At 47.0% G+C, this 26,582-nt stretch overlaps 1 protein-coding gene across 2 annotated transcripts in view; it reads left to right on the forward strand.

The window, feature by feature from the left end:
- Window positions 1–26,582, forward strand: part of ARHGEF9 (Cdc42 guanine nucleotide exchange factor 9) — a 171,893-nt gene that overhangs the window by 27,915 nt on the left and 117,396 nt on the right. For both annotated transcript variants that reach the window (XM_030449336.1, XM_030449337.1), the window contains exons 3-4: window positions 2,463–2,610; window positions 5,185–5,294. In XM_030449336.1, coding sequence (XP_030305196.1) covers window positions 2,463–2,610; window positions 5,185–5,294 — 258 coding nt within the window. The remainder of the gene's footprint in view (window positions 1–2,462; window positions 2,611–5,184; window positions 5,295–26,582) is intronic.

Raw genomic sequence — 26,582 nt, forward strand, 5'->3', positions numbered from 1 at the left:
CTAAAGTCTATCTCCAAGCTGTTCAGATTTCCGTATTTTTGATAACCACAAGGTGCTAGCAGAATCTTGAATTAAAGCCTCCATTTGGTGCTATCTATAGCAGGGTAGTGGGGTTTTTTTGGAAGCATATTTTTAGCATTGCCAGGGAAAGGCAGGTTGAGTTTTCAAAGCTTACAGCTTTACATGTACATATACCCAGGCACTCAACACATGGATAATTCAGATTTCCACATGTTCTCTTAAAATACTTGAGTTCTGCCTTCATCTAGTTTCTGGCTTCAAAGTTACAACATGGCACCTTCTGACAGACTTGGTGCCATCAGAGGAGTGATGTGACTGGGGACCTCTGGGCATTTCTGGTCTGTATGCTACAGGGACTCTGTCCCCCAGACTTCTCTGGGTTGAAAGTTTCCCTTGGCTTTTACCTCCTCCTGGCTGTTATCCAGTCAAAAGAAGTGTACTGGGTCACTGGGCAGGTGCTGGGAGCAGGGAATGGGAGATCAAGCCTTAATTCATCCACAGATGCTCAGTGTGCCTTTAGGGTTATTATTTGGGGTTATTATAGCCTGTCTGCTTAGTTCTTAGTTCTCCATCTGTAAATAAAGATAACAGCACATCTATGAAAACTGGGGCTGCTGGGGTCTTGAGGACAGATACACTGAACCATGTGAGGCACCCAGTTATTAGCAGGTCCATCAAGTATGACAGATCTGTCTCTAAGGGAGGCTAGAAGCCTCCCAGTGTGAAGCATTTTCTGGTTTTGTTTCCTGACCTTTGTAAACTGATTTTTTCTGCTGATTTCTTGACTCTAAGATTATACACAAGGCTTCCACAGTGTCGCCTGTCACAGAGGATAAAATGAAAAGTAGGAGTTTGAATTATTTTCTATTTATTTATTTATTAAAAGAAAAAAAAAAAAAAAAGGAAAATTCAGTTCTGCAAAATAGCACTGGTGAGGCTGTCTCTCTGAGGATCTTTTCCTTCTGAAACAGAATAGTAAAAGTTAGAGTCACCCAAGAGTGAGGGGAATCTCCCAGTGTTTTTCTCCAGCTAGCTGTAAATGCTAGCTCACTCTCTGGGTTAATGTTACCAAACTTTAAGGTGTGACTGTGGGCTATTGGATCACTTGATGGGTGCTTCAATTGGGTGCAAGTACCTTGCTGTTTCAGGTAATATTTTGTAGGCTATTGGTACAGAGGACTCTTGTTTGCTGTTACCAGTCAGCTAAACCACCCTGATGATGTTTGCTTTCCTCTGTGAATTGTTCTGGAAAGGTTCTGGTTTTGTTGATAACTACCTCAGAGAACAAGGTCCCACTTTTCTAGGCTGTGGTTTGCCCCATCCTTGCATCTGAAACCTGCCTGACTCCAGCAGCAGAGCAGGAATAGCAATGCTCCTCCCATCCTCTTCATCTTAGGCTTTTGTTTGTGGACTTGGAAAAGACCTTATCTGACCTCTGGAAATACCTGGAAGGGAGTGTTTTGTTAATGTTTTGGGGAATGAGGAGAATGTCATCCCGTTGCTGATGTGATTCACTTTTACGTGGATCTTATTATCAGGAAGACTGTTGAGTTACGTGGGAGTTGTTCTTGCTGGGTGTCCTAGCTTGGTTGTGACAACTGTAACTTTTGTTTTTACAATAGTAGGGGCAGATCTTAGTATTATGCTGTTGGATGAGCACCCACATAAACAGACTCTTCTCCTGACCCTCACCAATGCCAAGTTGTTGTTCTACACCATGGCCATGCCTTTCAAGTGCTGGAGATCTACCTGAAAAAGCTTTTGTTCCATTTTTCCACTTCTTACTCACAGGTCTCTTGAGCATGGTCAGACATTGAGACCAGTGGTGACTGACAGCTGTAACCTGACAAAATGCATCTTTCCTGTAGACCACCAAAGGATGCATCTTCTAGGCCAGTTGAGGAGTGCTGGCTGAAGAAGCCTCCCCGTGCTCTGAAGGCATTAATAGCTCTTCAGGATGCTCATCAATGGGACCAGGGAGATGGGGCAGGACCCTCCTCACTACACCCATGGGCCCCACAGCCCGTTGAAGCTCTCCCCTGGGTGCTCAGCCCTTGCAGAAGCCTAGGAGGGTGCTGGTTTCCAGCTCAGCCACTGCCTGGGCACGGGTCCTGCTGGGCTAGACACCAGCCTGGTTTCCTGGCTTGGCTGTTACTCTCCTAAGTGCCTCAGAGGCCAAATGCCACTGGAAGTGTTGGAGTTAAAGACCAGGAGCTTTGTTCAAGCTCCATGCAAAGGGAATTTGGGCACTTTGGCTCCAGGGGCAGCAAATCGTAACCTTTCACTGCCCCAAAAATTAAGTGGGTGCTGATTGCAGTGAGCAAGCCCAAGGTGTTGTTGCATTGTCTTGAAAACTGTATGGTTTATTACGCGTTCTGTGATTGTTTTGTCTGAGGTCTGACACATTGTGGTAAAATTAACTCTGATCCTCTCCTTACCAGCCGATGTCTCATCCCTCCCAACCATCCCCACAAGCACCACCCTTCAAAGTCCTGGTGGAGAGATGTCGCTCAGAACCCCTCTCCCAGAGCACCCCCATGGGGCTGGACCAGCTGGGAGGCCGCATGCAGCACTTGCTCAGAAGACGTGGTGAGTAACTTGGTGGTATTCTCCCAGGCTGGGTTTTTGGTCTCACTGGTCCTGCAGAGCAAGCAGCAGGGGCTGAAAAGTCAAAATGCTTGTTACAACCCTGGGGCCAGCTGAGGGAGCTCTGATAGCCATGTGCTGAGGAGTTTCTTGCTAGCTACCAAGGTCTTTCTGTGTTCAGTGCATTTATGAAATCAGGATCAGGCTGTTTTCTCTGTAATGCTTCCCAAGGGAGTCCCTTTAATTTGGTTCCGAGAAGGTGAACAGAGGCACAGAAAGTCTAAAAGCTGTTTCTTCCTGTGCGAGTTTTCATTTGGTAGTTTCCTCTTGGCTTTTTGTTCTCTTACCAGCCTCTGCTGTGAGTACTTGTGGTTTGGAGGTGGCAAGTGATGATGGATACTGAGATCACAACTCAGCTCTGATGTTTGTTTGGAAACACAGCAAGAAGTGAGGTTGTTTTGTTTTCTCTTGTGCTTGAGTGCTCTTCCTCATCAAGAAGAGAATCTTCTCACTATGCTGAGCTGTCCTCTGCATTTGTCCCACTCACAGCAATGCCAGAGAAAGCACTACCAAGTATATTTGCTGGCAAGGTCTTGTGTTGGCAGGCACATGAGCTGGTAGTTGAAGAGATGATATAATTTTTAAACCTCTAAAAGCATTGATAATTAAGAGTACAGAAATTATTTCCTGAAGGGATGCTGCTAGCACCAAGAATCCTTTGATTTAGCTATGGGCAAGTTTGGGAGTGCTGCCAGAAGCTGCTGACATCACTTGGGAGCACACAGGGGACCCAGGAAGTTGATGGATGGTGGCAGGACACCAGGGTTCAGAAGAATTAGGGAAGGGAGGGAAAGGCCAAGTGGCTGCCTCTTTAGTGGAGGGCTCTTCTGTCGGGGGGCACACGTTTCTAGCAGGTGGGGAGGAACACATGCATCTCTCAACGTGAGCATTCCTGCCTTTGCACGTTGCTCCTGAGTGCTACTATATCAGCACGTTGCCTCTGGAGCCTGGTAGCAGGCTCTTGCTATAATCAGCACTCACACTGCAGCTTGATTCGCTGCCAGCCTAGAAAGTGAAAGGCGAGCTGCTAAAAATAGCGACGGGCTGCCTGCCTCGGCCTGGCGTCAGGAAATGGGTCTCAGTGCAAGCTCTCTCCCAGCAACGCTGGAAGAAAAGCAGGACTGCTGCCAACCCAGCCATGCCAGGCTGCAGCAGGGTCCCAGCTCTGCTGCACTCTGTGCTGCTGGCCTGGGAAGAGCAGAGTCCCCACCGATGGAATGGAGTAGGGGGGAGGACGTGTCTGGGTGTTTTGCCCCTTGAAGGTAAAAGTGGCCTGAACCCCAGGAGCTGGGGTGGGGCTCTTCACTCCCCCCAAAAGCCTGGGGCCATTTACTCTTTGTTATCTGGTTTCAAACCCCTCAGGACTGACACTCTGAAACCTCCACCTGGCTTAGTTGTGCATCAGGGAAAAAAAAAAACCATTATTGTGCATCATCAAGGGAAGAATTCTAGAATGTGGCTCTTTTCTGTAGTGCTTTTTTTTTTTTACAAACCAGATGACAAAAGCCTCCAGGGGATGGGAACACCCTTGGGGGATGTGTGTATGCATGTACAGGTAACATAAATGTGTGCTGCCTGGACCACAGGCACCTGCTGGCAGGAGCTTGTGCTGGTCCTTCTTCCCAGTGGCTGTTGCTCCAGGCTAGGGCTCGTGAAGGGTCTGACAGAAGAAGGGATTAAAATTTAATCCCAAAGTGTGGGAGGGAAAAACCCTGGTCTGACTCAGAATGGCAGCTTCAGCCCCAGAAAAGAGGGGGAGGATGGGGAGGTGAAACTTTGGGTTGATTAGAAAATCAGACCTCAATTTTAGGAGTTACTAGCTCTCTTCCACCATTTGCCTCTTCTTTCTGTGCTCTTTTGTGCTTGGGTGGGTCCCGTCTGTGAGGCCAGGCTGAGCTCTGGGGGCAGTGGTGTAGGTCCCTTAAATCCAGAGCACAACTGCATCAAGTGAGGGATTGGCCTGAAGTGCTTGGGGTGAGAAGCAGTCCAGTTTCTTCAAAAAGCAGCTTTTATGGGCTTCTGTGTTTCTCTTTTCTGCACAAATTCGAGGAGCTGTTGCTTTTTCAAGGCACTGAATCACCTGGGCCTTGGTGACTCCAAAGCCCTGGGGTTTCTGCAGGTCCAACCTGCAGCAATGCTGTTGCACTTTCAACCCTGGTGCATGCAGAGGAGGCTCTGGTGCTCCTGGGAGAGCATTCTGGCTTTACACCCAGTGCCTCTTGAACCCACCTGCTCACACCACCTCTCAGTTTGGCTCTCTGCTGCAGTTTTGTAGTACCCAAGCTGTGCTATTTTCCTTCTATCCCAAGAGCACTGAATAAAGCACCTAAATATACCCTCTGCTCTCTTTTTCTAAAGAAGAGGTTGAATGAGTCTCTTGCAAACAATTTTGTTTCTTTCATTTAAAAGAACAGCCTCCGCCCCCAGCCTGAGCTAAAGCACAGCATTTATCTTTTGTCATTCCTTTTTTTTTTTTTTTTTTTCCTCCTTTCTTTCCTGTGGATTTCACCCTGGCAGCTGAGAACGAGGAGGCTTCAAAGACCCTGAAGGTGCGCGGGACCTGCCGGAACGGTGGACGTCGATGGAACCTCTTCAAGCCTGGAGCTGAGAAGCTGCAAATCAGTCGGGTAAGGTGGTGTTTGAAATCTGCCTCTGCCTGCTTCAGGGGTGGGGTTTACCGGCTGCATGTTTAGTCTGGGAAACTAACCATAATGCTTTACTTCCAGAACCTGTGGTTTCAGGGATATTTTTGTTATTAGAGTTACTTTGTAGCAATAACAGAGTAGGTGCATTATCCCTTCCTCTCTAGGTTAGATTCCCTTCAATGTATATCAGAGTCTTGGTGGTCAAATGGAGGCATTGGGCCTCCCAGGCCTTTGGCTGAGTGTTCCTTGCAGGTGGAGGGAACTGTGATGTTTTGGATCCCCTATAGATTTGCTGTGGTTTTGGTAGTTTTATGTTTTCCTTTCTTTAACCACTTGTCCTTTGGGTTTGGCACTGCTACCAGCACTGTCTCAGCAACAAACTCATGTCACTGATTCTTTCCCAACGTGTTTTGCAAGTGTAGGCACAATCTACTTGGTTCTAGTCTTGTGAATGATGCTGCTAGTGGGGGAAGTAAAAGCTGTTGTGGGCCTGGGAATGCCTGTCACTTTCTCTGGAATAAATTCAGAAAAGATGGCAAGAATAGTACCATTTGTCTCATATATTTCCTTGCCTAGATGGGGTTGTTTCTCATCTGTGCTGTGCCATGTGTTTGAAACCTGGAGATCTAGGTTATTCCATGGTCTTGGTTTGGATTTGTATTATTTGTGAGTCTGGTTTCACTGCTACCCAACATACAAGACTCTGGGTTGTTCAGAACCCAACAGATTTACTGGCTGGCAGCTAACGTGGTGCAAGGAGAGTTTTGTAGTGACTAGGGCAGAAGCTCTTGTAGTTCCTCTAGGGCAGACAAAGGTTGATCTGGCAGCCAGGAATTTCTCTGCTGGAATCAAGAGGAGGAACTGACCTTCTGTGGTTGTGTCTCTGTGGCTCTTTCCCTCCTCGTTACTGTCCTTCCTTCCCAGTTCTTAAGGGTATCTGTATTCCCTTTGCTATCTGATCAACTGCCTTCCTGAAATGTGATTTCCAGGGAGGACCTCAGAGCCTTGTTGAGTGCTGCCATGAGGCAGCTTGTTGCTCAGCCTGAATTATGAACAGGCAGGTGTGAAACCTGTCCTGGGTTTTATAAATGAGAGGAGTGTTACTGCTTAGTGTTGCAAGAGGAGGATATATAAATGTGGCTTGCAGTAGCAGCACTGGAAGATTCAGCTGTTGCCTCTGCCCCATGCTGAATGAGGACCTGTGGGTCTGTAAATCACCTCTTTGCTAGCAAAAAATGTCTTTTTGGGCAAGATTTATAAATCTGAGGTAAGATTTGTAGGCTGGGGTATCCCTTGTCAGGTGTATTCATTGACAGCTGATGACCAGTCAGGTGTCAGAGCAAGCAGAGTGATTTATACTTCCAAACCAGAGGCCAGGCTTCTGCAGAAACTGTGCCTGATTTCTGCATTGAATAGAAATGTGTGAGGTGGAGAGAGAGCACGAGGAGACTGGCAAAGCACCAGGCTTGGCTTGGTGGCACTGGTGCCATCTTAGTGCCTGGAGAGATGTGTGATGTTGTGCAAAAAGGGGATTGGTACCACTGCATGTCACACACAAACGTGGAGCTGTTAGTGAGCAGCTGCCTGGTGAGGCCTCAGGCTGCTTATTCCTTGTGGAATATGTAGATTTTGACAAAAAATATTTTCCTTCCTCTTTATCTTTCTGTTCTTTTATTTTTTTTTTTTATAGAGTTGCAGGTGTGGTTTAGAAATTGCATCTCATAACTACCTGCTAACACAAGTCTGGGCTGAGAAGCTGATGCTAAACCAAGCAGGAGTTCCCCAGGTCAAGAGTTCTGTTTGTTACTGTTGTTGGAAACAGTATTCATCCTTCTGCTACTGTTTATGAAAGGACTTGTTGCTTGTGGTTGCTTGCAGTTTAAGTCGTCTCGGTTCCTTCTGTAGACAAAGGCTGTGGGGATGTACAGCAGTGGCAATTCCAGCCCATCCTAAAATTGGAACCATCCTCTCGATGTGTGGAGGAGTGTGTGTGGTGGTTCTCTCTCACCTCTGATTAGATATTTCATTTCTAGCCTTTTAACTTTGCAAAGATGGCTGCAAGCATTCCTGTTCTTTGCTCTCTCCCCCTTTCCTGTCCTGTGTGCTCTTGTACAAGGGACCAAAGCACAAATTTATATGCTGGAGGAAGCCACCCTCTAATTAGTTAGAATGAAAACTTTGCGTGAGAGCCAGCTCCTTTGACACCCCCTGTACCAATAATAGGCAGGCCTGCTGTGCAGAGGTGGGGAATATTCACAAAAAACCCCACCAGCCCAGCCTGCCCTTGCTTCCCTCACAGACAGGAGCTCTTTTCAGAGGCTGGTAGGGGGTTGCCATTGCAGTGCTGGTGGATGTGGAAGCCTGCAGCTCCCCAAAGCTCACTCCCCACTGGCTGTTGCTGAAGAATAGGAAATGCAAACAACGTGCAGCCTCCTGGAGAGCAGAGCCAAGGGAGAGTTGATTTGGGTTCTCTCTTGCTTGCCCTGTGCTGCAATGAGCAGGGACTGCTGCTTGATATTCAGTCCCAGCTCTCCTGTTTGCTATTTTTATCTTCTAGCATAATGCTGAGTGAGCATCTTGGCTAGGGGCGTTATTTTTTATTTATTTTTTTTCCCCCTGTTTGAAATGTGTCCTGCACCATGTTTCTCTTGCCTTGCTGCTTAGGAGAGGAGAGGGGATGTGGCAGGGAGCCTGGACTGCTGCATTCTGATACGTGAGCTGTGTGTAATCCTGGTCATTTTTCAGTCCTTCTGTCCATGTGAATAGGGAGGTAGAAAAGCACAGTCCCGTGGCTTTCCTGGTGATAATTAGTTTAAATATCAGTGTGCTGATTCTGAGAGGGCTAAATGCATGTGTGGAGGGCTGGCAGGGAAATCCATCCTCTTTGAATCTTTCTTCCCCCATTGTAAACATTCAGTACTCCTGCTGGGAGGGTATGTCTTCTGATCTGGGTATTTTAGAGGTGTGGGTTTTATATTTTGATAAAGCACTTACACTGTTCTACTTAGCAGTGCTCTGAAATCATATAGGTTTTGGGGTTTTTTTGTGGTTTTTTTTTTTTCCATGGAAAGCCACTCTTAGGCATTTATACATGATTTCTGAAAAAAACCCCTCAGCCTCCCTCTGTGCAGCATTGTTAAATAAAAATAATAAAAGCTGGCTTGCTCATCCAAGGAGGAACCAGCCCTTGTCTGGGAGCCTCAGGACTCTGCTGCTGTTCTGTGCTCCCCATCTGTCTGTGTGAAGAGAGCTCAGCAAGGAGCTCTGAGCTCCTGGGGTTTGCAGCAGTGGGAGGCCTTTTAAGCACCTGAGGTCTAATCCAGTTGTCTAATCCAGTTGGGTTTCTGGGCAGAGGGAGCACTGAGTGAGTGCAGAGCCTCTGGTGAACTCTGGGTCATCCCTAAACCCATTTGCATCCATTTCACATGAATGGGCCCTACTTTGAACTTGCTCCTCAGTGACTGTGATGAAAATTAGTGCAAAATACACCTTGGATTTCCTTGTACCAGAAGCCAGCAGTACTTGCAGACTTGACATGCTCTGGTTACTTTGTCTGGCTTACAAATAACACTGAAGAGCACTGTGGGTTTGGACACAGCAGTGCTGGGGGCACACAGGACTCCAAAACTTTGGTGTTGCACCTCCAGTGCCTTTGCATGGGTGCTGCTTCACCACACCTGGGGACAGATGGGACTTCAGAGAGCCTGAATCCTTCCAGGAGGGAGCAGTTTGAAATTATGAACTCTGAATTATGGTTTTCTGGTCTGGGTAGCACAAGAGGGAGATTGGAAGTTCCAGACTTAGTAGAGGCTCTCAGTTGTTCCCAGGTTACATGTAAGCTTTTATAAAGGAGAACCTCAGCTTCCAGTTCGTGATGGTCTTTGTAGTGCAATTGGTCCTTGGGGTGCTTTCTGTGCAACTGCAGGTGGTGGGTACTGCATCCTACAAGGTATTAAATGTGTGTATAATGATGACTGTACAGAATCACCTCTTCTGGGCTTCAAATGAAGCTCTTTCTCCTCAGCTGAAATACCAGCTTGGACTGGCTCTTTTTTGCTCTTGCTCCGTGGTTCCACCTTGATTGTTTTGCTTCAACTCATTACTCAGCTCTGTTGCTATGTTTCACTCTGGGATATGGTTTATACAAAAGAAGCTTTAATGTAAACTTGCAATTTGTGTTGCATCGCTAAAACCTTAATGACATTTTGCTTGGCAGCAGTTTATACTCTGTGGTTTGCCCTTCCCCAGTGCACTATGTTCTCAGTAAAGTCCATGGTAGGTGTAGCATGAAAAATCTCTGAGTAAATATTGGAACAAATGCTTTTGTAGTGCTTCCTAGGCTCTGCCTGCATTTGTGATTCAAGGCCACTGCAGTGTCACCAGTATTGAGCTGAAAAGGAGCTAAATTTGGGAGGGAAAGGCAAAAGCATGGGGCAGAGCTTCAGAATCTCTTCTGTAGCTGCTGAGATGTGATTCTGAGGTGCATCTTCCCTACAGAAGTGCTGCTGGAGCCACTGGTGAGGTGAATACAGCCAGAAACTCATCAAGGGATGAAGGGGCAGCCACTACCATGAGTGTGGTTCCTCCGCTTTCTTTCAGAGGTGAGGTCTGAAGCTCTTCACCACCATCAGACTGACATGGCCAAGGGCAATTCCCCTCCTGCTCCTGTCAGGGGGAGCTGCCCTCCTAGTCCTGTGGTGTTAATACCATGCTGTGTCCAAAACTCTTGATTTGATTTCACTGACATCCTGGAAAGAAAGATTGGATTTGTTCTGCGTTCTGAAATCAAGAATCTGAGGTAGAGTTTGTGTAACAAGCTGCTGCTGTAGGGCTCCTGGGTGTCTCTGAGCTATGTAGATGTAGAAGTGCTCATGTCAAATCAGTGTCAGCATAATGGTGGGGAAGGGGCTGAGCTGCCCAGTGAGCAGCATGTTGCCAAGCAGTGACAGGGCTCCCTTCTCCCAGCTGTCTTTCAGGCACTGAAAGTGATGCCCACTAGAAAGTGGGAAAATGAAGATAAATTAAAGCTTTTCAAAACTTCACCATGGCAGTGTGATGCACTCTTGGTGTCTTGGAAGTGATGTCTGTGTTCCTGGAATTGCACAGGGCAGTGCTGACCCAAGCTGTCTTGTGGGATTGCCTTTGTCTCATGAGTGTTGACTCCAAGATGTGCAGAGACTTCAGGGAGGTTTCTGTCTTTGCAGTACCACAGCCCTGGGCTCTGCACTGGGAGGCTCTCAGCTCCACGGTGACTCCAGGAAACGGTTAAGAAGCTGATGCAGTCTTTTGCAAACTTAGTGTTGTTTTGTTTCCATCCCACCTCCCAAAGTGTTCTGTCAGGTGTTTTCCATGGAGCTGCACATGTGGTGCTGGCTGTGTCATCTCCTGCTGCAGTAGAACTGGGCACAGTCAGCCAGCCAAGCCCCCAGGATGTGTTTGGTTTCTTGACTCTCCTCTCATCCCCGGTGGCTGAGTGATTCGCTTAAGTGAGAAATTTCCTCCTAGAGGTGAGGAAGGAGATCTGTTCCCCCCCACAGTCTCTGTCCCTTCGTTTCCCTGCAGTCAGGGTTTGTAAGAGATTGAGCTGCTCTTTACTCATTTATCCCTGGAACTTCAGAGGATGGCAAGTGAGATGCCTCATGAAAAGTGAAATGCCTCAAGCCCTTTTGATATTGGGTGCAGGGCTGCCTAAAGGTGATGGATGACAGAGGAAGATAGTAAAGGGAGGTGTCTCAAGTATAAACTGAGCAATAATTCTGCCCAAAATTGAATTTCTTGCTCAGGCAGCACCATCCTGGGAGGCAAAGCTTTGGCTGGGAGTGAAGGAAGAACCCAAAGCACTGGTACTTCCAAAACAAGGATGTGCTAAAACAAGCAGGGTCAATTCTCCTGGCTCAGTGAGCTGTGCACGTTAGGAAAGTGGTCAGTCCCACCTCTACAGCTTTTTGCAGTGATAAACTTGTTAAAAGAAATGGATTTTGTCTGTCTTGTGGTGACAGGTAGGGACTGGACAAGCAGAACCAGTTGTTGGATCTTTCTGTACACGATATATTTCCCTACATTCTTTATTAGGCCCAGCTCTTTCTCTCCTAAGATATCTCACTTTTATTTTTAACACTGGACAAATATCAAATATTCCTCAAGAGAGATCTGTGAATTACAGCTCAGTTTTGACAGTTGAGACTAGTCCAGCTGACATTCACTTCATCTGAAATGCTGCTATTTTGAGCTCTGCTTTTGTTTTTAACCATCAATGATAAGTTGGCACTTCCTATGGATGATATTTTGGGTTGACGTTGAGTTATTACACATGAGGTCTGCAGTAGATCTGACTACACTGTTTCAAACTCCACTGTGTGAAATAATTAACTGCTTGTGTGAGTTTTCTCTTTTGATACTCTTTGACCCAAAACAGAGCAGAACTAAATCCTCACATCCCAGCTGGTCAGCACTAAATAATTTGATTTACATCTTGCTGAAGCATTTTATAAATGCTTCTGCAGAAAGACTTTTTTTGGGTGAGGTTGTTTGGGGTTTTTTTTGCCTTAAGACAAAGGCAAACCAAACTTTACAGGCACTTCTTGGAGAATCAGATGCTTTCCAGCTATTATTTTGCAAACTATTAGAGCGGGAGATCATGAGGTGGGAACTCAGTTATGCAAACAAAGCCTCGTCACTCTTGGCCAAAAATAGCATCAGTACATGTGCATTAAGGTGGAAACTAAGGCTTTTGGTGCACATACAGCCAACAGTGATGGGAGGGAGGCAGGAGGGGAAGCTGCAGCTTTTTATTCAGAGCCTCTCAGGAGATACTTGGAGAAAGTGTGTTTTCCAGAGCCTGAGTGTTGTTTCTTATCATTTCAGGGGGATAGGAGTGACTGCCTGCCTTCTACAAAAGGGGAACTTGGGTTTGGAGAGATGGCACTCTGTGCCCAGGGGTATTAATTAGTAACATCCAGGGCCCACACAGAGCATGAGGAATAGATATAAAATGTTTTCTTTCCTTTTCTTCCTTAACCCCTCTCTAGCACACTGAAAGCCTGTTTCTCTCTCTGGTCTCAAGTGATTCTTTGGTAGCCTCTTGGTTCCTTGCCATGGGAGATGGTTTCACATCAGCAGAGGTATTTCCTTTGCTACTTTGGCTGAAGTCTTCATCTGTTTTCATTTCAGCCTCACCCAGCACTGCAGTGCCCTAAATAATTTTGAGATCACCCTACGAGCTATTTGCTGTGTGCTTGTGAAGTTTACTGGGTATTTGCCACAGGGATATGGCCCAGGCTCCTTAAATATTCTGCCTGCTACTCTCCACCAGGTTTAAAATAAACTTTTTTTTTTTTTCTTTAGTGTTGCTACACTGAGCTCCCTTTGCAGTGCTGTGTTAAATTGCAGTTTGTGAGCTAGCTGTTAGGAGATCATACAGTGTTTCTGGCCCAAGATACAGTTTTGGATAAATAGAGGAGGTAAAGCAGGAACTTGGGTATGGAAAATGAAGCTTCTAGGTGTGCAGATGGAGTTTCCATTGGATCAAAACCTCCTTTTTATGAAGAGCTGGAATTTCTTACCACACAATTCTTTTCTGGGATGAGTGGAAAGGGGCCTGTGAAGCTGAACAAAGGCTTGCTGCCTCCTGGAACAGGCAAAGCAATTCCCAGGCACTGTTTATTACCTATTCCTCACAGACTTTTTTCTTCTCAATCAGAACCCTTGTTCAGATTACGTCTATATTCACCTGGAACTGTGAGTGCCTGTTGGGATGTCTTACTGAATGTGTTCAAGTAGGACTCTCTATTCCTTCCCCTCTTTCCAAAGGTGCGGATAAACTTTTTTCTCCTGCAAAAACTTCAGAGCATTTTGTAATTGTTGAGGTCCCTGTTCCAAGTGTTGTTGCACAAATGAGTCTGTCCAGCATTAGGATACTTTGTCTCTTCCAAACTCCAGCAGAATTCCCATGCAGGGGGCTGTTTAGGTTGCTCCAGTTGAGCATTCTGTGTTCTGAAAGAGCTGACCTCAGCTGAACATCAGCATGCACAGCTACACAGAAAGGGAAATCAGTGCTGATTTATTGGCCTGTCAATTAAATAAGAGTGCTAGGATTCTCACTGCATGGCTGAGAGGTTAAGTATTGTGGTGACAGCCAAAGATCAGCTTTCTTAACTATAACTGCTCATTCCTATACATTTCTGTTTAATTAAAATATTCCTACATCCTGCACTCTTCAACATTAATTCTGAAATTTATTTTGAACCACTGCCAGGGGAATACATTGTTATGGCATCCTCTTTCCACATCTATTAGCAGGAAGAGGATAATTGAGGAAATCTCACACAGATTTAATTGGGGACTGAGGGCAGGAGCAGGGAGGGGGAGAGGCAAAACACAAGTAGGTCAGAAGTTTGGCTCTGAGTAATTCTTGCTTGACACTGAGCAGCTGAGCTCTTGTGGGTGGCCATGGGGCTGCTGTGGGTTTGGGCTTCACCAGGTAGGTGGTGGCAAGACAGGAATTGCCCCTGTGTGGTGATAGAAGGTGCTGCAGACAGCCTGGGCATCTCCATGGCACTGAGCATGGTGCACCCACTTCTGCAGGAGTCCCAGGGGTGGGTGGTGTTCCCTCCTGGCTCTGTATGGAATGAGTGAGGAAACGGGGGTGGCAGGGAGCAACTCAGCCTGATTTGGGGTACTCTTTGTGCTGTTGGAAGCTCCAGTTGGGAAGGCAGGCATCAGGCTCCCTTCTGCAGACCTGCTAGAGAGCAGCATCCTCACAAGGATGAGCCCTGGGCCTTTGCACCCTCTCAGCCCCTCCACTTACCTGTGGAGCCACAGCTCTTGTGCTGGCAGCAAGGGCTCTGCAGGCTCTGGGGCAGGGTCAGGGCCTTCTGCCAATTCCTGTGTCACTGTTTGCCTGTTGTCTGCTGGGGCTGTAGCACGTGGCACTGTTCTGCAGAGCTGCACGGGGTGTTCTGTCACTGATGGCAGCTGCTGCCTGGTGAGAGCCACCCAGGACTCTGGGAACACGGTGTAAAACCTCATGAAGCCTCAGCCTGCTGCTCAGGACTGTGCTGCTTTTCCTTGAGACACTGCTCTGTTTTCTGGACCTGTGGTCTAGTGGCTCCTCCATCCAGCTTTTAAAACCTGAACTTTGGGTCTGTAGTTCAGACTTCCTGTTCTCTGCCTGGGCAGTCCCTAGGCCAGACCTGCACCATGTATGGCCCATGGGCTGGGCTGCACCCCCACAGCAGGGTCCTGCCCACTGAGCCTGATGTTCCTGCAGGCTGCTAACACACCACAAACTGACTTGGGATGCACAGATACCACACTTGTAACCAGCAGCATGTGGGGTTCTGTGGGTGGCAAGGGTATCTCCTCCAGGGACAGCATCGGGCTGGGGATGTGCAAAATGTGGCAGGCAGAAGCAGCAGAAGAGAAAACCCCACCAGTTCTGCTGCCTAGAAGTCTTTTTAGTAGCTCATGTGGTGTTAAACAGCCCTTCCCCATCTGCTGCCCGGGATGTCAGGCAGGAATGGGTCAGAGCTTCCAGATGAACCAGCAGATAGTAGCAGTAAATTGTCTTCTTCTTCAGCACCTTCCTGACTCCCTGTGTCACACAGGCACAGTCAGGTTGTGTTGTACTTCAGCATTCCCATCCCTGGGCAGCAACCCTGTGGGATGACCGTGTTCCAGTTGTTGGGTATCAAAAATGTTTCCTTTGCTTTTGTGCTGCTGGGCTTTGCAGTGCTCGGTGCACTCGAGTCCCCCCGGGAGTTTTTTTGTCACTGTGCTGAGGGATGCTGAGGGTTCATGAGCAGAAGAGGCTGCCCTAGGGTGGCCTGGGGAGAGGAGAGGATGAACACCAGTGCCAGCTGGCAGCTGGGCTGCCCGGGGTGGTGCAGTGATGAGCGGGGAGCAGACTTGGGTGCACTTTGCTCACTGTCTCCCAAAACTGGAGCTGGGCAGAGTTGGTGGCTGGTGGCTTTGTGCAGGCCCAGCTCACTGCCACCAGCCCTGGGGTTTAGCTCTGAGCTGGGAGCAGAACAGCTTGAGCAAGAGATTCCCTGCTGCCTGTTTGTTGTTGGATATAGCTGGGGGTCCAGACCAAGCCTGTTGTTCTGAGCTTGTACAAACAGTAAGAAACAGTGTTTGCCCTAAAGAGCCCCCAGTGCAAACACAGACACTTTCTAATCAAAGAAGCAAAAGAAGAGAAGGGCTTGAATTACAAATCTTGCTGGTGAATATTTTTTACCAGGTTTCCCGACAACCTCTTCCACCAGCATCACCAAATACAGTTCTGCTTAGAAACTGATGTAATTAAGAAACACAAACACACAGAAAAGGGTGGGTGTCCTTTGCCTCTGGTTTTTGAGCCTTGAGGGATTCTTCTCGAGCCTTTTCATCTCGTCACAGAGAACAGACTCTTTCAGCTTCTCAGGTCAGAAACTGTTTCTTAGGTCATAATATGGGGTAAACCTTTGTCTGCCACATAGGGCTTTTGCTGCCAAACCTTATCTGCCAAGGTTTTGGGGTTTCATTCCTCATTACTGCTTTCTAGGACTCTCCCTGTTGTTGAGGTGTTGCACTGGGGGTGCTGCTCTGTGTACACAGGGAACCTGTGTATTTTCTCTGGGCTAAGTCTTGCTTTTCAGCCACCAGTTGTAAAGCCCACTGGGGCTGCAGATGTGTTGGCTTGTAGTGGAACAGAATGTGCAAAAAATACAGTCCTCAAGGACGTGGCTTTGTGTGCCACAGTGGCTGATGTCAGAGGATGGAAGAGGTCTTGTTTTCTCCGGAAATCTTTATTCTTAATGTGCATTCAAGAGAGAGAGGCAAAAAAAGTGTGTTCTGCTAAACCTAAGTTAAGAAGCTTGTTCAATTTTTAAACAGTTACATAAAGCCATCAAAGTCTGACAGGAGAGAGATGCAAGTTTGTGCAAAAAAGAAAGGGAAAAAGAAGCTGAAATGGAGTGTTAAAGTTTATTCCCCGAGGCTTACACCTAAAACAGCCTTAACTTACAAATGAACCCACTTCTGCTTCTCTTTTTTTCCCTTTCTTCTTCCTTTCTCATTCGCCCCCCTCCTTTTCTTGACAAAGATCTTCACCTTGCTGAATTCTCAGCTAGGTGTGAATGCCCCTTACACCAACACTGCTGCTTTTACAGAACCAGCTCTGGGTTCAAACAAGCATTTCTGTGTTACCCTTGGAGAAACAAATTTGTGGACATAAGCAATGGGAGCAGGGCTTGTCTGAGACACAGGCAGGGCTCCTGGCCTCCTGCACGCTTTTGCTCCTCAGCACCTCGGTCTGTGTCACATTCCCTGTTTGCTACTGCAAATGTTGACAAACTTGGGAATTTTTCTGCTGCCTTTGAGGGTTCTGAAACAGTCATGGAGTGCAAGCCTGGGTTTGACTTCACATCTGCTGCTTTCTTGGCCAGTTGTTTGACCTGAACACTGAGATTCCTGTTTGAACTCAGAGGTCGGTGGGGCACTTCATTAGCCAATAGATCTTCAGTAAGGGCTTGTGATCACCTCTGGATAATGCATAGAGACGTTCCAGGTCTTTGAGTAATATTAATCTATTTATATCTACTACCTTGATACTAGAAATCCATTATATCATGGTTCTGTCTAGACATGATCAAGGACATACTTTCAACTCCCATTATTTTTCGATAGCATTAATATTCATGCATGTCTTTGTCTTAAAATGTATTCTGAAAGCTGTAGTTATTGAGGAAATTCATGAAGAATAAAAAGAAGTCCTCTGACAAAAAGGATGTTATGTCACAGAAGCATACATGGAGAGTTGCTGGCACGTCTGCTCTCAGAGAGCTTTCCCTGACTCTCAGCTATTGTCCCTCTGCAGCTGAACTGGCAACCCAGGCCCTGCAAAGCTGTGTGATTTCCTCCAGGTCATGGGGGATGGCCTGGGAGAAACAAACCATCTGCCTTTGCCTCCCTGACCTCTGGATAGGTTACAGTCCTTTTTGTTCAGCTGCTGAACTTCCCAGTGTTCAATACTGAGACCTGTGGCTAGTCTTAGGCACTCACTTTCTTCACACTTGTGCAAAGGGGCTACCAAACCCCATCGTGACCATAATGATGGTTTCAACAGAATCTTAGGGAAGTCACAGTTTAGCAGTGTTTGGTTGGTAGCTGGAAGCTCTGGCTTGTTACTCCTGGGAGTGTTGGAAGTGAAAGCATGGCAGTTTTGGTGAATTTTCCTTATGTAGGGAAGGTTTTGTCAGGGAGTGGGTGTTTCTTATGCACAACAAAGGTTTGCTCTCAGGGAAGACAGTTGGGAGAAAAAAAATGCTCAGACTTGGAAGTTTGCATGAGTCTGCCCTTTAAAGAATTAGTGGCAGTTGAGACTCTGAAGTGCTCTCTGTAAAGTGCACAGTTTCCTTCCTGTGTTTGAGAAGTGCCTGAACCTCCTCTGAGCAATCCACAAGCTGCAGGACGTGGATGTTTACTTCAGGGTACCTGACTCAACAGCATTGTCTGTGTCTCCCTGCACTGTCTCCAGCCTGAAGGTTTAACCAAAAAAAAAAAAATCTGTTTTCAACACAGAATCAGAGCACAAAAGCTCCTGTCCTCTGTGTGCCTCTGAAGAGCCAAACTTCTTAAGACTGAATCCCGATTTCTGTTTAAAACATTACAGTGGCAGCTTCTCAGGTGAGCTACCTTTGTTCTGGATGTGAGGAACCTGGCAGGGCTCCACTTTGTTCCTCAGCTATCAAGGTACCATGCCTGAAATAGAAGCACTGCACAGGAAGGACTTCAGTAAAAAATTACTTTCTGTAGGCAACTCTGTGTCTTGGGTTATCCCTCTGAGGATTCACTAAGATTTAGTTCTACTTGGAGGGCATCCCTGCAGGCTGAGTCCTGAGCCTTCTTGTAGTGCCATGGGCAGGGGCTCAGGCACTCAGCTGCTGGGAGATTTTCTCCTGTTGCAGAACTCCTTCTTTCTCTGCTCCCATCTGGGAAGCCAGGGGAGCAGTGCAGCCCTGAAGCAGCACCCCAGCAGTCCCAGTGGGTGGGGGGGTTCCTGTGGGGCTGCTGCAGATCAGCATAATTGAGAGCAGCCCAAAGGATTTCTCCTGTGGATTAAGCTGGTTTACAGGGACTGTTCAGGGACAGAGAAAAACCCTTCCCTGTGGCAGCTCTCAGCCCTGCTAGGATCTGAGTGGGCTCCCAGCTGCTTGAGGAGGAGGAGATGGCAGCATTTCTAACCTTTGCTGTGCTCAGCAATGGAAGAACAAAGTGGAGGTCCCAATAGGTCCCACCTCCCTCAGTCACCTTGGTTCTCAGGTTTTTGTTAACTCTCTTCACCTTACAGGTAACATGGGTCTCAGTGCTTTGTCTTCCTACTGCCATTGATGCTGAAATGTGTTCTGAAAGTAAGGCTGGCTTTATGGTTGGTTATGTGTTGCTGCCAGAGCCGGATTTTGGTTTGAATTGGAGTATTTGTCCTCATGGACACTAATTAGACACTAAGCCATGGAGTATCTAGAAAGAGTGCTCATCTTCACTCCTCTGGGTTCTGTCTCTCCAGCCATCAGGTCTTGGCTAGTCCTGGTGCTGGTTCTACCATGCAGACTCTTCTGTTCTCTTCCAGCCACCAGAGGTGTCCCAGATGCTGCTCTCTCAATTCTGCCTCTCACTTGTCTCTTCCTTTCTATCTCCTTGCTGCTGAGAAGAGGCAAAAGCAGGGCTGTGGCCTAAAGGGATTCCCCAGTCTCTGGTAGTTGCTGAAGTGTCAGCAATTGTGAGAGTTTAAATGAAATATTTTGCCTTCCTTCCCTCCTGTGGCTCAGCTTATCCATTTTGTCACTTGAAACTACAAGTATCCATCAGTTAGAGGATGGAAATTTGCATAATTAGTGTTTTTGAGGCACCTTCTGAAATGCAGAAGACACTTGTACGTGTCTCAGCTCTTATCTAATGAGGTGCTGACAAAGAGGTATCCATGGAGACATCCATTAGAAGACACTGTTCTGAAATTGGTTCTTTCCAATGCCTGTTAAAATGCCAAAGGGTTTTCTTAAGCATAATTTATACCTTTTCTTTACTCCATCCCTAAACAAACATAGTTATGCCTGAATATGATGAGAACCATCATTTAAAAAATGAGGTTTCCAAGCTCTAAGAAACAGGGATGAGAGTGAATCAAGAGGAAGGCACCAAGTTTCTTAGGGTATTCTACAGGGTGTTTGAGCACAGAGAGCCAGTGCTGAGGTGCTCAGGACCTGTAGTTCTCTTGGTCAAAGAGAACCTGTTAGAAATTGCAGGAAGAGTTAAGGTAGATGAGTAGTACTCCTCTATTTTTGAGGACTCTGTAAACTTAGTGGGGCACACACTGCTGAGGTTTTCAGAGACAGGTGATGACTTCAGTGCTGCAATGTATAGATTTTCGATTTCCTCTCTTCTCTCTCTGTCAGTGCTCCCATCACAGCCTTTTGCACTTTCCCCACTGTTCTGAAAATGCTGAAAAAGATGGTTGGGGCAAACCAGACCTTTGTCATGCAAGAAAGCTGCTGGCAGAGTCAGCTTTCCTCTCCCTCAGCTCTGCTCTGAGCTTGAGATCATTTCATCCTGGGGCTGTGGGCTGTTCAGAGCCATCTGAAGGGACTCTGCCCCTCTGTTGTTCTGTGGTTCTGCAGCTCAAGTGTCTGTCTCTTCAGCTCTGGCAATCTGCACAGCATTTGTGTGTTAATGTTAGCTGTTGTTACAGCCATATGCTGTTTAAAAAAAATAAAAATAAAGAGATTAAAAGGATCTAACTCCACCCTTTCTCTGAGCCTTTCCTGCTTTCTTCCCCTTGTGTGGTGAGAATAGGAGTTTACAGAATCCTGCATATCTGACTTGGTTATTTATAGGCTGATAGCTGTGGGTGCTTATTTTTGAGTTCAGGTAATGAGTTATTCTTTGTTGGAGTTGTGAAAAGGATAGGGAAACCATACAAAATATTAGAAACCAGATTGATGTGATGATGAAGGTGTGTGCACGTTCCTCCTCTGCTCTGTATCCACATGAATAACTGTAGTCATGTGCTCATTAAAAAATAAATATCAATCTCTTCAGCAGCAGGATTCTCCCAAAGGGAAATCTGAGCCAGGGCTCAGACTGCACTGACTGAGGTGTACAATTCACACTGGGTTGCTCATGTAAGGCATCTAATTAGAGAGCACACTTGTGACATAATCTGAAGGCTTTGGCATGGAATTAGGGGGCTGGAGACCTGCTGCTGGCTCCTTGGGCAGGGCAGAGGCAGTTCTATCACCTCTCTGCACCTCTCCTTCAGTGCTGCTTCTAACAGATCCCCTGAAGTGAGGCACTGGAAGTTTTCTGCAGAAGAATCAAGCCCAGCATCACTGGACCTGCAGCATCTCAGTATCTCTAAGTTCTGCATTTGTTTGCACAGAAGGAAGATGGGCTTCTTCACAGACATCTGCATTACAAGGAGTCCTCACTTGTGTGTTAAGGGCACTACCAGAGGTGAGAATTTGAGAAACATCTGAAAGAGAGCTCAGAGCTTAAAGCTTTGTCCTTCAGAGCCTAAAACTTCATCCTTCTCTGCCATCCAGGCACTGTCTCTGGTGAAATGGAGGATTGCTGGGCAGCCTTCAAGCTGGGGAAACTTGGGAAAACTCCCAACACCTGGTGCCTCAGGTGTGTTAGTTAAAGCAGTGGTTTCTGAGCAGTGCTCCATGTGCTGCTCTGAAGGGATCTCTAAACAATAACCAAGAAGAATGAGTCTAGATAAGAGGCAGGTTAAATTAATCTCTGAGTGAACTATTGCCTCATGCTTCTCTCCCTGGAAATTTGTTGGTGCTCTACAAGCCACTCCAGATGGATACCACAAGATGAGGCACCTAGAGCTGAGCTGACTGCTCAGGCCTGGCCACTATGGAGCAGTCAGACCTGTGAGGATTTGGTCAAAATTCACCCCTGGAGTGCTGAGCCTCGGGGGGATGTTCTGCAGGATAAGGAAAGGGGGGTGGTGAATAACGTGCTCAGTTTGACTGCAAGGTTGTGTTTGGTCTGTGAGGGTCTGGTGGTGAAATGACTATCTGAGGACCAATTATTTTTATATATATTTTTTGTAATTGTAATCCAAGACAAGAGGTGGAAAGAAAGGGACTTGGCTGTTCAGGGAAAGCAAAAATGCTTTGAGTGTCTGAGGGGATTTGGAAAAGAGTGGCTTCTCCCTTCTGACAGTCTCCTTTTAGCACATACTGGAGACATCGGTTTCTGTTATCTGACCTATCTGAATATTCACGGTGCTGGGGGTAATGCAGACTTAAGTAGAAAGACAAAAATGCAAAACCAACAACTTTCCACCAGCAGATTTCAGTCTGACATCAGACTCGAGCTGACACTTTGTTTGGATACCGAGAAGGGTTGTAAGGGGGGAGGGAGGGTTGGTGGAGCTGAGTTTGTGCTGAGCAGGAGTTATGAAAGCTCAGAGGAGCTGCAGCCACCCAGATCTTTACATGCATTCTGACAAAAATCTCAATGGGAAGCTCCCCCTACGCAAAAATCAATCCCTGCTGTCACCTCTCTAATGCTCCTTCCCTTTCCCAGCCCTGCAGATGCTGTGGCTGGGAGGTCTTTGATGTGCAGATCCAGTGCCGAAGGTTTCATTCCCTAATCAGAGCCCGGAGAGGTTTGGAACAGGGTGAATATTCAGAGCTCCACTTTATACACAATGGGGCAAAGAACCGCGGAGCAAGCAGGAGAGTTTGGGCTTGTGTGTGTGAGGAGGAGCAGCAAAAAGTCACTGGAGAATCCCTCTAGGCTGGTCCTTTGCTGCTGTTGCAGCCCTTTGATTCTCTGGTTGCAGTAATTTTCTCTGAGGATGAGAAGAAAGGACATTTCGTGGTGGTTTCCCCTGTCTCTGCAGCCCTGCCAGCCCTCACCACCTACCCCCAAATTGTAACGCTGATGGGAAAAATTACATCTTTGTTTCAAACAGAAATAAAAGGAACATGCTCATTTGGGGTTCTTTCTTTAAACTGGCCTTTGAGCTGGAGCTTTTGTGTTGTGTTTGACTCATGTCTTGGTCTCCTCCTCTGCTTCCAATTTCACTTGCGTTGGACACATGCACACTGCTGGCACTTGATACAAAGGAATTAAACACTAGCAGTTGATGAATCTGTAACTTTTAGGCTGAGCCAGGCTTCCAAATCCTCCATACCTCAAGATCCACATGCAGAGATTTGAGTGCTGGCAGAATTCTGCTGGGAACACCCAGTGCTAATAAAAGGCTTGAGTAACCATACTGAGATCTTGATCTTGAAGCAGGGAGTTGCTAAGGATCTGTGGTTTTGCTTGAGGCCCATTTCTATCTGTTATATGGATTAGTCAGAGAAAGTGTCAGGGGTAGCTGCAGTACAAGCCCAGGTGCTGGATTCATCACAGGAATAATCCCACTGCCTTCCTTCAACTTAAATCTGCAATGGCTTTTTTTTTTTTTGACCCTGAGGATTGTGACAGAAGTGCTTATTTTGGTGTTCTGCTGTGTGATATCTTGCTGTGGAAAAGAGCTCATTGTTTGCTTGCAAATCTATCTGTAAAGATGTAAGATGTCACATTTTTGTGACCCTTAGAACTGCTGCTTTTCTGAGCTTATTGCTTCCACACTGCTGTAATGGCACCAGCTGTGCCAATGCTCCTTGCCCAGATGTTGAGTGTGTGGCTTAGCTCCAAGAGCCTCCAGTGGCCCAGGAAAAGGGCTCTTCCTTCACTGCTCAGTGCCCTTCTCTATGAACAGTGGATGGCTCATCTGTCACCTGCTGGCTCAGCACCTTGGCTTTAGGTTACACTTGTGGCTAATGTTCACTACAACCTCTTCTCTGTCTCCTGGCAGCCTGCTTTAGCTTCTGATTTGGAAACTAAACTAATGACATTTCAGGTAATTTAAAGAGTCTGTATGTGAGTACAAGCCTGGTGGGACTCTGCAGCAGGTAGTTTCCTACATGAAGAAGGTTAAAGGCCTTTGTGAAAGCTGGAAATTTCCTCTGCTTTCAAAACAAGCTTCTAATCCAAAAATAGCAGCAAGCTGGTAGCTTGGCTTCTTGTTTATTAGCAGCAGATGCTGCTAATGAATGCAGAGGGTTGTCTGGAGGAATGATGTGTGCACAAGGCACCAAGGTACCTTGCTGGCTGCTGATCCAAAACAGACACTCATCACAGAATCAGATCCACACACTCCTTGTGGGATTCCCAGACCTGCTCCCCTTGCAGGAAAAATACAGCAGTGACAAGCAGTTATTTGCTCTCAGCTGTCCAAATTGGCAAGGAAAGAATGCAGCCCAAGAAGCTGTTTTATTCAATGGTGGCTGTTAGCTTTTAGACATGTGCAGACAGACATCCTCTGCCTGTGTGTGATGATGATGCTGCAGAAACTGGGGTAGGAATTGGCTTTGGAGTTTTGGGGCTCATCTGGGCAAATCTCTGTCCTTCCGTTGCACTGGAAGGATGTTAGCTGCTGGAACTCAGAGGTGTCTCTGGGGACACTGCTGGGAGACTAGTGCTTTAGGGATGTTTTTGTTGTGAGGCTGTTTCTAGGAACTGTCAGAACCTTCCCTTCCCTTCCTTTCCCTCGAGCTCCCAGCAAGTTAGACCATTGAAGAGGCTGTGGGGTATAGTATGGTTCCCACACATCTTTCTTGTAGCCTTGGTTTTTATTGGGTATTCTTTGCTTAATGACTGTCCAGCACTGTTAGCACCACCCAGAACATGTGTTTCCACAAACAGCAGTTCTTCACACTCTCTCATGTGGTTTCTGGAAAACTTCTTTGTGTCCAGTGGTCTTTTATTTTCCATTTCCTCTAGCTCCCTCTTTTTCCAGCCTATACAACAAAAGACCCTACTAAATTCCTGCAATTATAGTCATCCAAGCAGGCACATTCATGATAAGCTTGATAAGGCAGGAACATGTCAAGCCTTTGTTTCTGAGAAGGGAGAAAAAAGTCCTTTAGTACTTCAGTACAGCTCGTGGTTATTTCTGTGTGTGGTTTGCAAGGCATTAAAGCCAGGCCTGCTGGTGGTGGCCCAAAAAGGCAGAAAGCAACCAGGAAAATGGAAACAAATTGCACAGTTACCCAACTAGTTGAAAGGGAAACATTCAGGAGGAATTTTGACTTGGGGCTTTGGTTGCTCTAACATAGTTGTAGCAGGGCTTTTGTAAGGCAGGAGGTAACCTACTTCATTTCTGTTTGCTTCTGGGTCAGGTTCTTTCTCTCTCCTGGCCAGGGTGAACAAGGAGTGAACATTGAGCCATCAGGTGGTTTCTCATTTGCAGAGTTTTGTTTGACAGTGATTGGGAATATTCATTGGAGGGGCAGCATTCATTGGATCCCTTGGTCACTCTTGTGGGGTGGGATCAGGAATGAGGAAAAGGGAACAGCAGGAGCCTGTGATAAACACACTCTGGTTGCACAGAGGTAACATTGGACCTTGGGATCCCACTCCAGCTCTGTGTGGGATGCTGTGTCTTGGGTCAGAACCACTTTTTGTCTCTTTGGGTAGCATCTCCCCAGAAGAGAATCTGCAAAATGCACATTTGGTTCTCTAAAACCCCCTGGAGTGTTGCAGTGAGGGCTTTCATGGGACTGCCAGGGCTTGCAAGTTTCTGTTCACCACATGGGCTGGCAGTGGTGGGTGCTCTTGAATAAAGCTGATAGGAAGAGCAGCTTGAGCTGGCCAGAGGTTCTTCCTTGCTTATCAACTGAAATACGTTTGCAGAAGGTCCAAACCTCCCTGCACGATCAGTTTTAGCTGATGTGCAATTAATCCTACCCCTGTTTGATGGTGGGTGTCACTGAGGTGACCCAAGGGTTTTATCCACATCATCCATCAAGTGACAACAAAAGGCAGAGGTTGTTTGGGATAACAAGAGACAGGCTGGAGGAATAAAACCTCTCCTGCAGCTGCTGCAGACAGTCTGTTATATCACCTTTGTTCTCTGCTTAGCCACCTAGCTATTCCTGGGAGAGCTAAGATTAGATCTCCCCATCTATTTCTTAGAAAAGGGAAAACAAAAATCCTGTTGAAGTCCTTGTTTCCAGGTGAACTGATGGCTGGTTTGTACAGTTGGCTCCCAAAACCCCAAGGAACTCTGGCATCACCACCAGCCTTTGGGGTAGGGAGGCACTGGAAGAGCTGCCTATGGAAGCAGCAGCAGAAGAGGGATTAAAAGTATTCAGCAAGGTATTCAAGCTTAGTGGTGGAGTGTTTGGGATTTGCTTTCCCTGCCTTCCTGGGCACTGTGCAGACAGCCACAGACCACGCTTGCCTTGTTCTGCTGTAATAATGCAGGTCCTGAGATGGTTTCAGTAGAGGCTCCGTTCTAAAAGTCAGAGTTTTGGCAGGGTATTTATGCAGGATTTGACAGTGTGTCTTGTCCTAACACTTCACATCCCGTTGTGTTCAGGGTGCTTAAGGCTGGATTAGAGACGGGGAAGTGAGTGTAAAAATGGATTGCAGAGGTTGATGTTTATTCCCTGAGTGACATCCATAGCAATGCTGCTCTGATTACCAGAGAGGATGATCCTTCTAACTGCCACTGCAACTCCACCTGGGACCCAGCAGAGAAGTCTGCTCCTTCCACATTTTAACAAAAAAGCCTTTAGCTGGTGATTTTGTCAGGGAGAGAGGTCATAACCAGAGCTGTGGGAAGGAGAGGAGCAAGCTGTGCTTCTGCCTTCCTCTGGCCATTGGGAAGGTGGAGAAAACCACAGCAGGCTCTGTGTGGAAGGAGGGATGGGTTGTCCTTGTGTTCAGGGGAGGAAAGTGAGGCAGGATGCTTTCCCCAGAGCTGATGGGCTGTGTCTGGGGCTGCCCTTGGTGCCAGAACTGAACCTGGAGCACCAAGCCTGGGAGGCAGCTGGGCTGGACCTGGCTCTCCACCTGGCTGGCTGTGTGTCCCAGCAGGACACTTCTTTGCTGTCAACACTGCTTGGATGTTTAGGTACCCACTGCCTGTTTGCAGAGAGGCACCAACCCCAAAGTGTCAGGGAATGCCAGGTCCCCTTCAGTGCTGCCTTCAGACACCTGGAAGAAGGGCTTAGTGTCTCCCAGGAGTGGGAAAGCTCAGGGAGGGTGATTCTCCTTATGAATAAAATATGCATGGCAGTCAGGACCAGAGTTTTAATTAAAAAGCTTGCTGATAGCATCCATCTTGAAAAAATGTGTGTGGCATCAGTTGGTGAGCAGTTGGCATCAGAGCCATCTGATTCACTGAGAGAAATTCTTAAAAGATGCTGTAAAACC

Source organism: Calypte anna, chromosome 4 (assembly GCF_003957555.1).
Source record: "Calypte anna isolate BGI_N300 chromosome 4, bCalAnn1_v1.p, whole genome shotgun sequence".
NCBI classification, from domain to species: domain Eukaryota; kingdom Metazoa; phylum Chordata; class Aves; order Apodiformes; family Trochilidae; genus Calypte; species Calypte anna.